At 48.6% G+C, this 12942-nt stretch overlaps 2 protein-coding genes across 2 annotated transcripts in view; one reads left to right on the top strand and one right to left on the bottom strand.

Annotated features, from left to right (window-relative positions):
- Positions 1–9077, top strand: part of TIMP3 (TIMP metallopeptidase inhibitor 3) — a 52098-nt gene extending 43021 nt beyond the window's left edge. Inside the window, exons 3-5 of the mRNA XM_090272550.1 lie at positions 3265–3376; positions 4012–4133; positions 5225–9077. Coding sequence (XP_090128676.1) covers positions 3265–3376; positions 4012–4133; positions 5225–5422 — 432 coding nt within the window. The 3' untranslated portion in view covers positions 5423–9077. The remainder of the gene's footprint in view (positions 1–3264; positions 3377–4011; positions 4134–5224) is intronic.
- SYN3 (synapsin III) overlaps positions 1–12942 on the bottom strand; it is a 364472-nt gene that overhangs the window by 241913 nt on the left and 109617 nt on the right. The window contains exons 4-5 of the mRNA XM_090272551.1: positions 12134–12290; positions 10912–11001 (exon numbers count right to left, since the gene is read on the bottom strand). Of these exons, the coding sequence (XP_090128677.1) occupies positions 10912–11001; positions 12134–12290 (247 nt within the window). The remainder of the gene's footprint in view (positions 1–10911; positions 11002–12133; positions 12291–12942) is intronic.

Here is a 12942-nt window from a genome sequence, read left to right as displayed (position 1 = left end):
AATCACATCACAATATGTACATAGAGCCAAACATCACGCTGTACACCTTAAGTATATACCCTTTTTACCTGTCAAACATACCTCAGTAAAGCTGGAGGAGAAGGAAGAACAACTTGTTTACATGTGAAGTTCCACACCAGCTTCAACTATCTGCACTAAGAGAGGAGGTGGGGTGAAGGCACGTAGGAAGAGGACCAATTCCTTCCCTCTACTCAGTACGATTAAAAAGAAAAAAAAAAAAAAAGATTTTATTTATTTATTTTTAGAGAGAGGGTAAAGGAGGGAGAAAGAGGAGAGAAACATTGATGTGCAAGAGAAACATGAATCAGTTGCCTCTCGCATGCCCCCAGCGGGGCACCTGGCCTGCAACCCAGGCCTGTGCCCTGACGGGGAATCAAACCTAGCGACCTTTCAGTCTGCAGGCTGGTGCTCAATCCACTGAGCTATACCCGCCAGGGCTCAGTATGAATTTTAATATAACTGGTTTTAAAGTAGCTTTTACTGAATGTTGTGTACTGAGTGCTATTCTAAGTCACCTAATTCTCAAAAGCACCTTATGAAGTAAGTGCCCCATTTTACAGATGAAGAAACTGAGGAGCTTTCTATGTGGCTCATAAGTGGCAGAGACAGAATTCAGACCCTGTCTCCAGAACCCAGGTTTACCTTTAGTTCTCCATTGCATTGGTTCCATCAGGTTACCTGTAACAACCTTTCCAACTCTGAAATGCTCTGAATCTCTGATTTCAGTTCATTATAAGCCTATTACAACCTTCCTAAACTGGTCAAGCCAATTCCAGGTCTCTATGACTACAGATCTAATGACACTTTAGGATCAATATTTAGGTAGAGATAAGATTATTATTTAAATAAAAGACAACCAAATGTGCAGAATGTACCTTTCTGATACATGGACCATATTGTTATTTTTGGAACGGACCCTGCCAAGACAGCGCTGTGTTTGTCAGACACCGTTGCTCGTGATGTATTACAGTTCCGACTCTGTGTGCCAGTGCTAGAACCATTATTAAAATAAAGGTTCTTGCAAGTTCAAAAGCAGTAGTGATGCCAAGCTGATCTGGGTGAGTCGAGTTCTTGCTGAGCAGTTGAAGTCACTGGACTCTAAACAGAGGCTGGTTCTCACCCATAGAGTAGAGATGAGATAAAAGGGAAAGACCAACACGGAATGAACTGAGGCTCCAGCTCCAGCAGACGGGGCCCGAAAAATCTAGAGCAAGTCCCGAGCTGAAACATTGGCCAAAAACCCAAGAATCATCCCCACCAAAAGTGAGAAGGTACTGGGCCCGGAAAGCTTCACTTGATGGCATGCACAGAGCAGCACTTAAGCGTGGTTCCTGTTAGAGCCCGAGAGGCACCATCCACCATCCATCACTGAGGGTGTGGCGGGGGGTGGGGGGTGATGTGACACCCCCCCCTACGCCCCACAGCATAATTGAAAACCGAGTGCGGACAGCCCTTCTTGCAGCGCCCGGCTGTGTTTCCTCATTCAGCTGTCTCACGGGAGAAGAGGGTTAAGAAGGGAGGCCAGGTAAATTAAAACCATCTGCACCGATGGCTGCACACAATTACAAGAGCACTCCCCTTAAAAAGGCAGAGGCTCCCAGATTCTGTTGGTCCAATAGCCCCCTTCTGATGGCAGAGCTCCTGGTGGGCCACCTACCCCTGCCAGCCAGTCACCACTTAAAAGAAGACGAGGAAGAAAAAATAGCCCATTAGACCAATGGGAGACACTTAGATGAGACACCAATGAGGTGATGTCTGGCTTTTTATTAATTACATAAGTAAATTAATAACGCATGCCAGGAGCTAATGTGGAGACATTGTCCTATTGTAAACCCTTGGGATAAACCCAGAGACCGCGGCCTGGGATTTGGAAGGATCATGGGATTGGGCAACACCTCAGTACCTCATCCCTCCCCCACCAGCTCACAAAGTCACAGAGTTGTCTTGACAGATCCAGACCCATGTAACACTTGACCTGGAATCACCAACTGGGTTCAGACTCCGTTACGTTCATGCCAGTGGCTGTGAGTGCGTGCTGAAAAGCAGGCACAGTAGTCGTAAGTGGCATTTGCCTGCATCAGAAGCCCTTGGCCATGAACTTGTGAGGCTGTAGTGGGAGACACCATAGGATAATGGCTAAGAGCATAGACTATGGAGCAAATTTCCCTGCTTGGACTCCTATCTGCCATTTACCAACTGTGTGGCCTCAGACAAGCCATTAACTTTCCTGGGCCTCAGGCTCCTCATCTATAAAATGGACACAATAGTTCCTGCCATGTAGGGCTGTCATGGGTTTAAATGGGTTAATATTAGAGCAGAATTCTCAGCCTTGCTACTTTGACATTTGGGATCATGTGATTCTTTGCAGTGGGGGCTGTCTCGTGCATCACAGGACATTTAGCAGCATCCCTGGCCTCTATCCACCAAGGCCAGAAGCAACCCTTCCACCCCAGCTCCCAGCTGTGACAAGCACAAAAGTCTCCAGACTTTGCCAAGTGTCTCCTGGGGTGGGGATAAAATTGCCTCCAGTTGAGAGCTACTGTATTAGATTATGTTGTCAATAAAAGTGCCCAAGCATCAGCAAGTTCATAATTGTACTGTTTAATTTTAAAAATATAGGAGTTTTGTGTATGCTTGTATGATTTTTCTGGGGTAAAAGAACCCAATGCTTTCATTCGATGGTCAGAAGAACAAAGGCATGGAGAACCTTGGGCTTGAGTTCAAGTTTCCCCAGCCACACAGAAATTCTCTCGGGGTCCTCACTGGTAACATGGGTACAATAGCACCTGCCTCCGAGGGTTCTTGTGAGGATACAGTGAGGGAATGTAAGTGAGAATGCTTTTATACACTGGAAAATGTCACAGAGATGTCACGAGCATGCTGGCTGGCTGCCTTGTGGGAGCTTAGGTCCCAAGGCTGGGGAAGAAGGCAGGACCCCTTTCCCAGCACATTCAGCTTTGGATTGTATACAGGTGTTGGGATTTGAGAAAAGTCTAGCATATTGTGGGGGTGTTGGAATGGGTGATGTGACTGGCTGGATGGGGGGGTTTCTCTGGGCAGACACCAGTGATGGCTCAGTTAAGAGGAGACCAGGTGGCCTCATCTGGAGGGAAGGACCTGGGGTGGGTAGGTGGGTGACCGGTTGCATGATGGCCAATTCGGGGAACCCGATTCCCAGAGCTCAAAGGGCAGCATGGTTTCTGAGCACTGGTCCTCCTCTCATGACATCCCTTCTGCCCACAGATGTACCGAGGCTTCAGCAGGATGCCCCACGTGCAGTACATCTACACGGAAGCTTCCGAAAGTCTCTGCGGGGTTAAGCTGGAGGTCAACAAGTACCAGTACCTGCTGACAGGTAACGGCCAGCCCCAGCATGTGGCCAGGGTTTGGTCAGGGTCCGCTGTTCCTTCACGTCAGAAGCATAGAGAAGGGGTGGTTGGCCAAGTGTCCCAAGGATCTTTGCCACATGCCCAGTGAGTTGTGAGGAGTGGCTGGAGTTGGTCCAACTTAGCTAGCGGCGGCAGTCGGAGGCTCCTGCACCAAGGCTGGGTCTTAGTCTCAGCTCCACCACCGACCCAGTGGAGGAAACCTCTTAGTTTTGCAGTTTCTCGGCACTACTATGAATTAAAAGGGATCTCTAGTGCCTGCTCCTCTGCACCTCACAGTCAACCTACTAGGTCTGTCTTTGAAAGTCACTGCCCCAACCCCTTTTAGGCAGTCAGTGTAGAAAAGGAAATAACAAAACCAAAAACCGAAATCAGGGATGTGGGAGGTGAAGAGCCGGTCTTTAGTCCCAACTTTTAGTGCCTCATGGCCTGAGACCTTCTGCAAATCACTTAACCTCTCTGAGTTTGTTTTCCCCATCTGCAAAATGGGGATACGGTTCATCTTAAAAGACGTAGGGAAGGATGAACTAGAATCTCAGGACCGACATGTACCTAAGGCGGGTACTCAGTCCTCTCCCTGTATTGTCCCCCTGTCCCCCTCCAGGCCGCATCTATGACGGGAAGGTGTACATAGGGCTGTGTAACTTCGTGGAGCGGTGGGACCAGCTGACCATCTCCCAGCGCAAGGGGCTGAACTATCGGTATCACCTGGGTTGTAACTGCAAGGTAAGCCCTGGGATGGGCGGGGTAGGCGTGGGAGGTGGGGGGTGCGGGGCTCACAGCCCCAGAAAGAGCAGCTCCTGCTGTGCTGGGAAGGGTGTGTGTGTGGGGCCCAGGCAGAGGGGCAGGTCTGGGTAGCGGGGGGAGGGGGTAAGGAATGTTGCCCTCAGGCTGGGGAGCAAAGAAGGTGCCAGAAGAATCCTTTCTGCTCTAATCTGCTCCCTCCCTGCTGCCCACTTGGCAGCTGTTGGGACCCAAAGGCTCTTCAGTGTCCCTGGCCCCTCCCACAATTCAAGTTGGTGGTAGGTACCACAGGGTCCTTACACTGGCAGGTCCTGCCAAGTGACCCCAAATGGGCTTGCTCAAGCTGCTGACTCCCTGGCAGCTCCCACCCCCGGGGAGAGAGAGGACTCAGGACCACTAATATCACACGCGACCGAGGGTGACTCTTCAACCAGGCCCAATCCTTGACCCATGCACAGGGACAAGGCACACAGCCCTCCTGCTGTGGAAAGGAGCCGGGCTGTTTTCTCACAACAACTCTGCAGTTTTTATTGCTATTATCCCCATTTTGCAGAGGAGGAAACAGAGGCTCAGAGACCTGAAGCAAATAGCCACAGGTCACACAGCTTATTAAGTCTGATTTCCGCTGTAAGGCACCTAGACTCCAAAATTTATGCTTTCATCTTTCTGATTCCTCAATTCCCTACAACAGCTAAGATTGCTCATCCTTGCTTGTTACCATCTGAGAGGGAAAAGCTCCCTCGGATGTCTAATGCTACCCCTTTCTGGCTGTGTGACTGGGCTCTACGGTTAAGTTACTTAACCTCTCTGAGCCTCTGTTTGCTTATCTGTAAAAGGGAGATAGATACGTTAAGAGAAGCAAAGGGAATAACCTAGCAGCTATAAACAGAACGCCTGGCACACCGTAGGGGCTCAGTTAGTGTTAGCGAGTATTATATTATTTTCGCCAAGGGGCCGATGTGGCTGGGCTCCCCCTGCACTGGTCCCAGGTTCTGAATCCAGACCCCGGCAAGCCCCAGGCCTGGATCCGCCACGACAATGTCTCCCAACCGCTGCCCGTTATCTCACTGCAGATCAAGTCCTGCTACTACCTGCCTTGCTTCGTGAGCTCCAACAATGAGTGTCTCTGGACCGACATGCTCTCGAATTTCGGCTCCCCTGGCTACCAGTCCAAACACTACGCCTGCATTCGGCAGAAGGGTGGCTACTGCAGCTGGTACCGAGGATGGGCCCCCCCGGACAAAAGCATCATCAACGCCACAGACCCCTGAGTACCAGACCCTGCCCCACCTCACTTCCCTCCCTTCCCACTGAGCTTCCCTTGGACACTAACTCTTCCCAAATGATGACAATGAAATTAGTGCCTGTTTTCTCGCAAATCTAGCACTTCGAACACTTAAAGAAAAGTCTGTGCTGTCATGTGGAATTTATTTGGAAACATCCTCCTGGCCCCACCCTGCCCCCTTCTTTTTGGTTCTGACATCACCTATTTCCACCTGGGAATTTCTGGTGCCATGCCGGAGAGAATGAGGAATATACACTCCTCTTCTTCATGATAACATAATCTATATTTTTTTAGGAAAGCAAAAATCAAAAAACTGCCCTATTTGGGCACTGTAAGACCTGCCCTGCTTTCTTCTCTCCCGCCTCCTCATCTCCCAGACCCTCTTCCCTCTGCCCTTCCCCATCCTGGCACATAAAGGACACAGACAAGGACGCTGCTGAGAGGCCACCTGGGTAGCAAACAGATAGCAAGGTATGCAGAAGGTCTTATACACTGAGGAGATGCTCCTGCGTGTCCAAGCCAGACTGTCTGTGTCTCTCCCACGTCAGAGTGGGAGAGGGGAGGGGAAACGGCAGGAGAGGGTCTGAGACGACGCAGCACACACTGCCCCCAGCCCAGTGATCCTCGGGTTGACCAGATGTTTCTGAGTCTGGAGCAAGCAGGCAGGCCAGAATAACAGAAGTTTCTTAGTTGGTGAAGACTTAAACATCTGCCTGAGGTCAGGAGGCAATTTGCCTGCCTGTACAGAAGCTCAGGTGGAAGCCTGAGTTGAACGTCTTTCCTCTCCCTGCCTCCCCCAACATTTCCTCCTGGAAACCCTCGTTGGTAGATTTGGCCAGGAGCTTGCCCTTATGTAAATTGGAGAAAAACACACACCATACACTATCCACAGATATAGTCGAGTAGACTTGGGTAGAGAATACTATTTCCAAAGTAGTGTTTAGCTCACCTAGGGGGGTGTGTTTGTATACACATTTGCATATACCCACACGGGGACATAAGCTGATTTTTTACAGGACACAGAATTCTGTTCAATGCTGTTAAATACACCAATACTTTAATCTCTTCTATTTTGTTGTTGTTGCTTGTTTGAAGAAAATCATGACATTCCAAGTTGACTTTTTTTCATTTTAATTAAAATCTGAAATTCTGAACACCCTCAGCATTCCTCTAACTGGGGTCTCCTGACCTCTGTCCCTCTCCTTTTCTCCTGCTTCATGTTTGGGGCCTTCATTTAACTGCCTTACTGGCCGGGCTCAGATGGGGGATGAGAGTTAGTGTGGGTCAGGGGCCTGGGCACAGGAGGGAAAGGTGCATCGTGTCCTGTGGCATGCAATGGCCAGATGGCCGCCTCTCCTGGGTTTGGGTACAGCTTGCTTCTCTTTCTCCCGCTCACTGGTGGATAAATGCCACCTCACGAGGTCCTCACCTCATGGATTTTAGTTGGTGGTTACTGGGGAAGCCTGACTCTGCAATCAGCTGGCGGGCTTTTTGTTGTGTTTTTTGAAATGAAACTATAATATAAATCCTCCAATTAAATAAGATTATTTTAAGTTTTAGTGCTGAAAATGAAAGGAGATGCTGAGAGTAGGTGATAATGTGTATCTCACAGAATTGGGGATGGTAGAATGGTGACAGTTAACATGGTTGCTCTCTTTTTTCAGATTATGGATATTTATCCTGTATTAGCATTTGTATCTTCAGTTCTTTCCGCTTTAGGAAACAGAGCTGCCAATTGAAATAGGAGACAAAAAGAAGCAGACAACACGTTGCGATAATGTCTCGCATGTACACACAAATGCCCAGGCAGGGTGTTTGGCAGAGCCCCAGAGCGGGAAGACAGTACAGACATCTGGTTTTCCTAGGATTGATTCCATTACCTGTACCTTTCACCTTGTGGTCATGACATTTGGCACGTGGGAAACAGGAGGCTTTGCTGGCTCGATGGGGTGTGTGAGCAAAAGGAGCAGAGGTCCACGGGCCAGTGGCTTTTACGGGGTAAGCCCTAGACTTGGTGTTTTTAAGATTTCCTTTCAACCTCCAAGTCTTACAAGGTGGAACCTCTAATCCAATCTGTACAAGTGCCCTCACACAATCAGACATCAGCCTCTCCTCCATGAGGCGGATGGTCATTCTTGGTCCCTGGTGGGGTCACCAGCACTCACACAGCAGGGACTTGGGGTGAGGCCTGAGTGTGAGTCACATGAAGTTTCCCTGCAGACAAGCTGGTGGAACCACAGCCCATCTGCCAGGCCTTGGTGAGAACAGCAGGTCCTGGGCAAAGAAGGGTCCTTTGCCAAGTGATGTCAGAGGGCGGTTTTTGAGCTTTCTATAAGCTATAGCTTTGTTTATTTCACCTGTTCACTTACTGTATAATTTAAAGTCATTTATGTAGCTGAGACACTTCTGTATTTCAATCATATTGTGAACGTTTTATTTTGCTAAAGCTTGTGTCATGTGTAGGCTGTAATATGTGTACATTGTGTTTAAGAGAAAAAAATCGACACCCACATGCCGCCATTTTCCTGAATCAAATTCTACAGTGGAACGGAGGGTAAATACTTCTCTTGTGTGGGCAGCGGGACTGGCGAACTGGGGAAACTGGAAGGAACTAGCACTCGAGACTCATCCAGCCTCCTCCTGTCAGCATCCCTGTGCTTTCTGGGGTAGGCAGCAGGTTGGGGGGGGGGGGGCAGCAAGTACCTCCATGTCCTTGCTCTGTATCAACCGCCCCCGGGCAGGCTGCCGGTCATTCCCATTCCTTTGCCCCCCCCCCCCCTTTGCCCATCCAATTGGGAAGCCATGATTTCTCCTAAAAATCGCAGGCCATGAGAGCTGTAATTTCAAGATCTCTTGGCCTCCCTTGGCCATCTTTTCTGCCTCCCTCTCCAGGAAGCCCACACCCAGGCTCTGCCTCTCAGGCTGGTGCCCCATCAGGCAGGGTAGATCATACTGGGAGACTCACCCAGCTCCAGACCTAAACAATGGTCAAGCTGCAGCCCACGAGCAAGAACCATTTTCATACCACAGTTCTTGAGCAATTCAAGAAATAAATGATTTATAGGGACAGCTGTGTCTCAAAGACACTGAGGGAAATGAGACCCTCCCCAGCCCCAGCCCATCATCCTGTGCTTGATACTGGCCAGTATGGATCACCCTAAGATGACGCCTAAGTGTTTTGCTCCTGGCTGCCTAAAATAAAAACATCACTAAAGTAGTTTTACACGAGAAAAACACTTTGAAGATCTGATGGCAAAAGCAAAACAAAACGGAGAGAAATAGGAGAGGCAGATTCCAACAGTCGCCTAAATGGCTCTTGGGAGTCATAGGGAGGGGAAGAACTTAAGAGACTGGTCCATGCTCTGAGGGACCTTGCAGATTTTCCTACATCCCTGCCTTCCCCTTTAGCCAGTCTGCTGTCCTGAGACCCAGAAGTGATGGAGAGACACCAACCAGAGAAAACCCTGCCTAGAAGGAATGTATTTGTTGCTAAATTTTGTAGCACTGTTTACAGTTTTCCTCCATGTTATTTATGAATTTTATATTCCGTGAATGTATATTGTCTTGTAATGTTGCATAATGTTCACTTTTTATAGTGTGTCCTTGATTCTAAACAGTAAAGTGGTTTTATTTCTATCACACATCTGCAGTCTCTTGCCTCCTTATGTCCTGACTGCTGTCGGGGGTGATACAGATTGCAAAGGGTCTTGGGAGCTGGTACGTCCTGCCTGCCCCAGCTCCAGGCCTGGGCACACTCCCCTCACTCACTCACTTCCACAGCTTAGACCCACCCGCCCCAATCCTTTCCCAGGCAGGGGGAATTTCTGGAGAGGCATCTTAGATTTCCTCCTGACTGCTAATCTAGCCCTGGCCTTGCTCCCTGATTCCATGACTAGGGATCTCCTTAGTTCTATGGAATCTGGATATTTATCTAATTACCTATTAGTGGTACAGGTACTCCCAGACTTGGTCTTCCCTATTTTCTTCCTAAGAATCTCAACCAAGTAAAAGTGGGGAGAGGAAAGCTGTAAACAGCAGTCCTTGATGCCAAATGCCTGCCTACAGTTCTGTGTGGCTCAGCCTTGTGGGGAATGCCAGGAACTCAAGAGGCCTCACAACAGAGCTGGCTTGGCACCCTCAGTGGACCAGGTTGGCTGTAGACCCTTCACCCAATATTCATCCCATTGCTGACAACGTTCAGGGTATATAGCTTTGCTCTTATTTTAAAGCTCCTCTATTTGAGCATCTATCATATGTCAGGCACAGCACTCTACACATGATTTCATTAAATCTCAGCAACCCAATGAGGTTGTTCCACTTGTCCATCCATGGTTTTCAGCGACAGAAGCTGGAGCTCAAAGGGGTTAATTCACTGCCCAAGCTCTAGTAGGTAGGCAGAGCTAGGATTCAAGCTCAGGCTGCTTTGATGATAAACCCTCAATTTTCTCCAGTGTTCATGCTTTGCTAGAATATGCCAGATTCCATATGCCGTTCTTATTCCAGCCAGCACACCCTGGATTCTGTGACTCTCACAGGATCAGATATAAGTGAAGGTAATCGATGGAAAACCACTCCATCTGCTTAGGCTGCTCCCGCCTGAAGCATGCAGTCCTACCCATCAGTGTCTCCAAACAGGATTGTCCAGCTCAGCAGCCTGAGCTTGGAATTCTACAAACAGGCCACCCCTAGCTAGAATAATCAGATAACCTATTAGCTATCCTGTTCCTTAAGACTCCTGTTCTTCCCAAGGCAAGTGTGGGCTGCAGCTCCGTATTCCCTTAACAAATTCAAGTAGACCGCCAACCATGCAAGCACACACCTCATGGGTTGTTTCCAGCTGCCCAGGACTCTTCCACCCAACTTCTAGCTGGGGGAAGTTCTAGCTGGGGGAAGGAGAGATCTCCAACCCATTCAGAAAGATGGTAACCTCTTCCACCCAGCTGCCCACCAAGCAGCAGGCTATACCACATACTCCAAGTGAAGCTCCAACCACTTCCTAGGGACAACCACAGATATATTCAGAAGTTGGAATGTGAAGAGGACACACAAGGAAGCCCCTTCAATAATCAATGCAAATCAACTATTACTGCTTTTATTAAGATAAGAGTAGAAACCAAGTCTGTCACAGGCTCAAATGAAATAACGTCCTACCTTTGAAACATCTTGTACCTTTATTATCAGCCCTTGGCTCCAACATGCTAGTTCCAAGTTGTCCCCTTGTTTGCTGAAAATTCCTGCTGTCCCAAGTTATTCTGTCCACCTTTGTCATTTGTCCTACCGCCTAAAGTTTCACCTGGAGAGATGATTCTTTCCTTAGGAAAGCCAGGCCTTCCCACGAGACACCACGGCTCTTCCTTAGAGCCCCGGGGGTCAGAGTAGCCCGAGACCACCTTCTCTATTCAAAAGGACCAAGAACATAAACATTTGTGTCTTTCCCAGATCACACAAATAAACAGAGTGAAAAAGGGCACTCACCATTGGTTTATGGTTGGGGAAAAACGTTTGCTCCACAAGCGGGAACTTCTCAGGACCCAGGGAATGGAAGATCTTAATGAGCTGAGAAAACTAGGTCAGAAGAGAAAAGAGCATTGGTCAACACTTGTTAGCCAGTGTGGCAGAACCTCCCCCTTGAGGCCGGGCCTTACGCATCTGACTGTTCTGAGCTGTGCTACAGTAGTGTTCTCTGCCTACGGGGTGAAGGCCAAAGTCCTCGGCTGGACATCCGCCCTCTCCATCATCTGGGTGCATCAATCCCTTCCTGCCTGCCAGGCCCGCTGAGTTCAGCTCAGTGACTTTTAATGAGCATTTCCTGCATCCTCAGCACTTCACACAGCCCAGCCTGCTGTGGCTCCTGCCATGGTCCCTGCCTGCCATTCCCTTCTTTCCAGAGAGGCAAACTGTGTAGTAGTTCATGTCATAAACTCTGGGTTCAAATTCTTGCTCTACCACTTACTGTCTGTGTCACCTGGGAAAGTCACTTCAGGTGTCTGAGCTTTAGGTCTCTCCTTTGTTAATGGAGGGAACAAGAGATTCAACCTCCTAGGGTTATTGTAAGGATTAAACATGCAGTATATGAGGGAGGTTTAAGAATACTTGGGGGAGTGGAGGGGTGGTATTTTGGGAAAAGCCTCTCTTACAGATAACATTTAAATGGAGACTCAAATAAATCAAGGGAATGAATGAAACTAATGAAGAGAGGAGGGTGGGGGAAATAGAGTCTTGGGGGTTGGAAAGAGGGTTTCAAGTTCTGGTTTCACCCCTCACTGGCCATATGACTTTGGTTAAGTTCCTCAACTGTTCTAGAACTGAGCTGCTTTTTCTGTAAAATAGAATAATAAGCCCACTTCACATGATAACAATAGACTGAACACCAGACACCAGTACTTACTAAGTGTTTGATAAATGGTGCCTACTGTTAACAATAATGATATGATAGAATATTAGTAAGAATAGTACAGTACTGGCTCTTACTACTAATATCATTATAAGATACCACTGTATCATAACACATTGTTATATAATATTCATTAGGCAAAAATTACAAGGAGGGGACTGGGACCCAAGTTGCTTATTCAGTTGCTTAAAAAAGGACTTTTCATTTCTGAGGTCTCCATGCTGGGGAATGGGCCCCTTTCAGGGCTGGGTGGTCCTCCCACTGCCCCCACTTGGCTCCAGGTCAGCCTGGCCCATCACCTACCACCCAGGGCTTGCTGCAGAAGTTGTAGACAGAGTAGAGGGAGTTGACAGCCGGCAGCCCTCCATACTGGAGGCCGATGACCAGGCTGCGGTAGTCTTCGCCCAGGGCCATGCTGTAGGCATGCTGGCGGACCAGGATGAAGTCGGGCTTGAAGGATCTGCCGAGAGACGGGCCAACAGCAGCGTTACCACCCTGTGCATGGCACTGAACACCAGGGCATAGGACCAAGCCCACTGGGGAGGGCACTGACCCCGCTGGGGTCACTGCCCGTGGGGGACCCTCTGTTCAGAATGGGGATGAGGTGAGGCAGTGTGTATGAAGAAGGTCAGTTGCAAGCATAAAGTAAAATGACTGAAAACAACTTTCACTTTCTTGAGTTTCTTTTTTAGGCTGTTTTCTTTGTAAGTGGCAGGGCTGGGTCTGCATAGCCTCGTGGACCTGGTTCTCAACCACCATGCAGAATGGCTTCCCTCCCACGTTTTGCAAATGTGTCTTGTCTCTTTCAAGGAAAACAGCAAGAGTACTAATGCAATGGCCAAGTACATGCTGAGGTCTCTCTGAAGATACAATTCTGATTAGTGCTCACCAGAGACCCTAAGGTAAGGTTGGGACCATATCCCCATTTGTTAGATGGGAACACTACAGCGCAGAGAAGTTATGAATTTTCCAAAGTTACAAAGCCAGGAAGCAGGAGAGCCACATTCGATCTCAGGCCATCTGGTTCCAAGTCCATCCACTTTCCCTCCAGTGCAAGGCACCAGGTGCATCGCCACATTGTTTCACTCTTGCTGCCCAGGATCCATCTGTCT

Source organism: Furipterus horrens, unplaced genomic scaffold, assembly GCF_987537825.1.
Source record: "Furipterus horrens unplaced genomic scaffold, mFurHor1.1.pri manual_scaffold_4, whole genome shotgun sequence".
In the NCBI taxonomy this organism is placed as follows: Eukaryota; Metazoa; Chordata; class Mammalia; order Chiroptera; family Furipteridae; genus Furipterus; species Furipterus horrens.
Note: the sequence above shows the minus strand (reverse complement) of the source record. Positions and strands in the feature narration are given on the sequence as shown.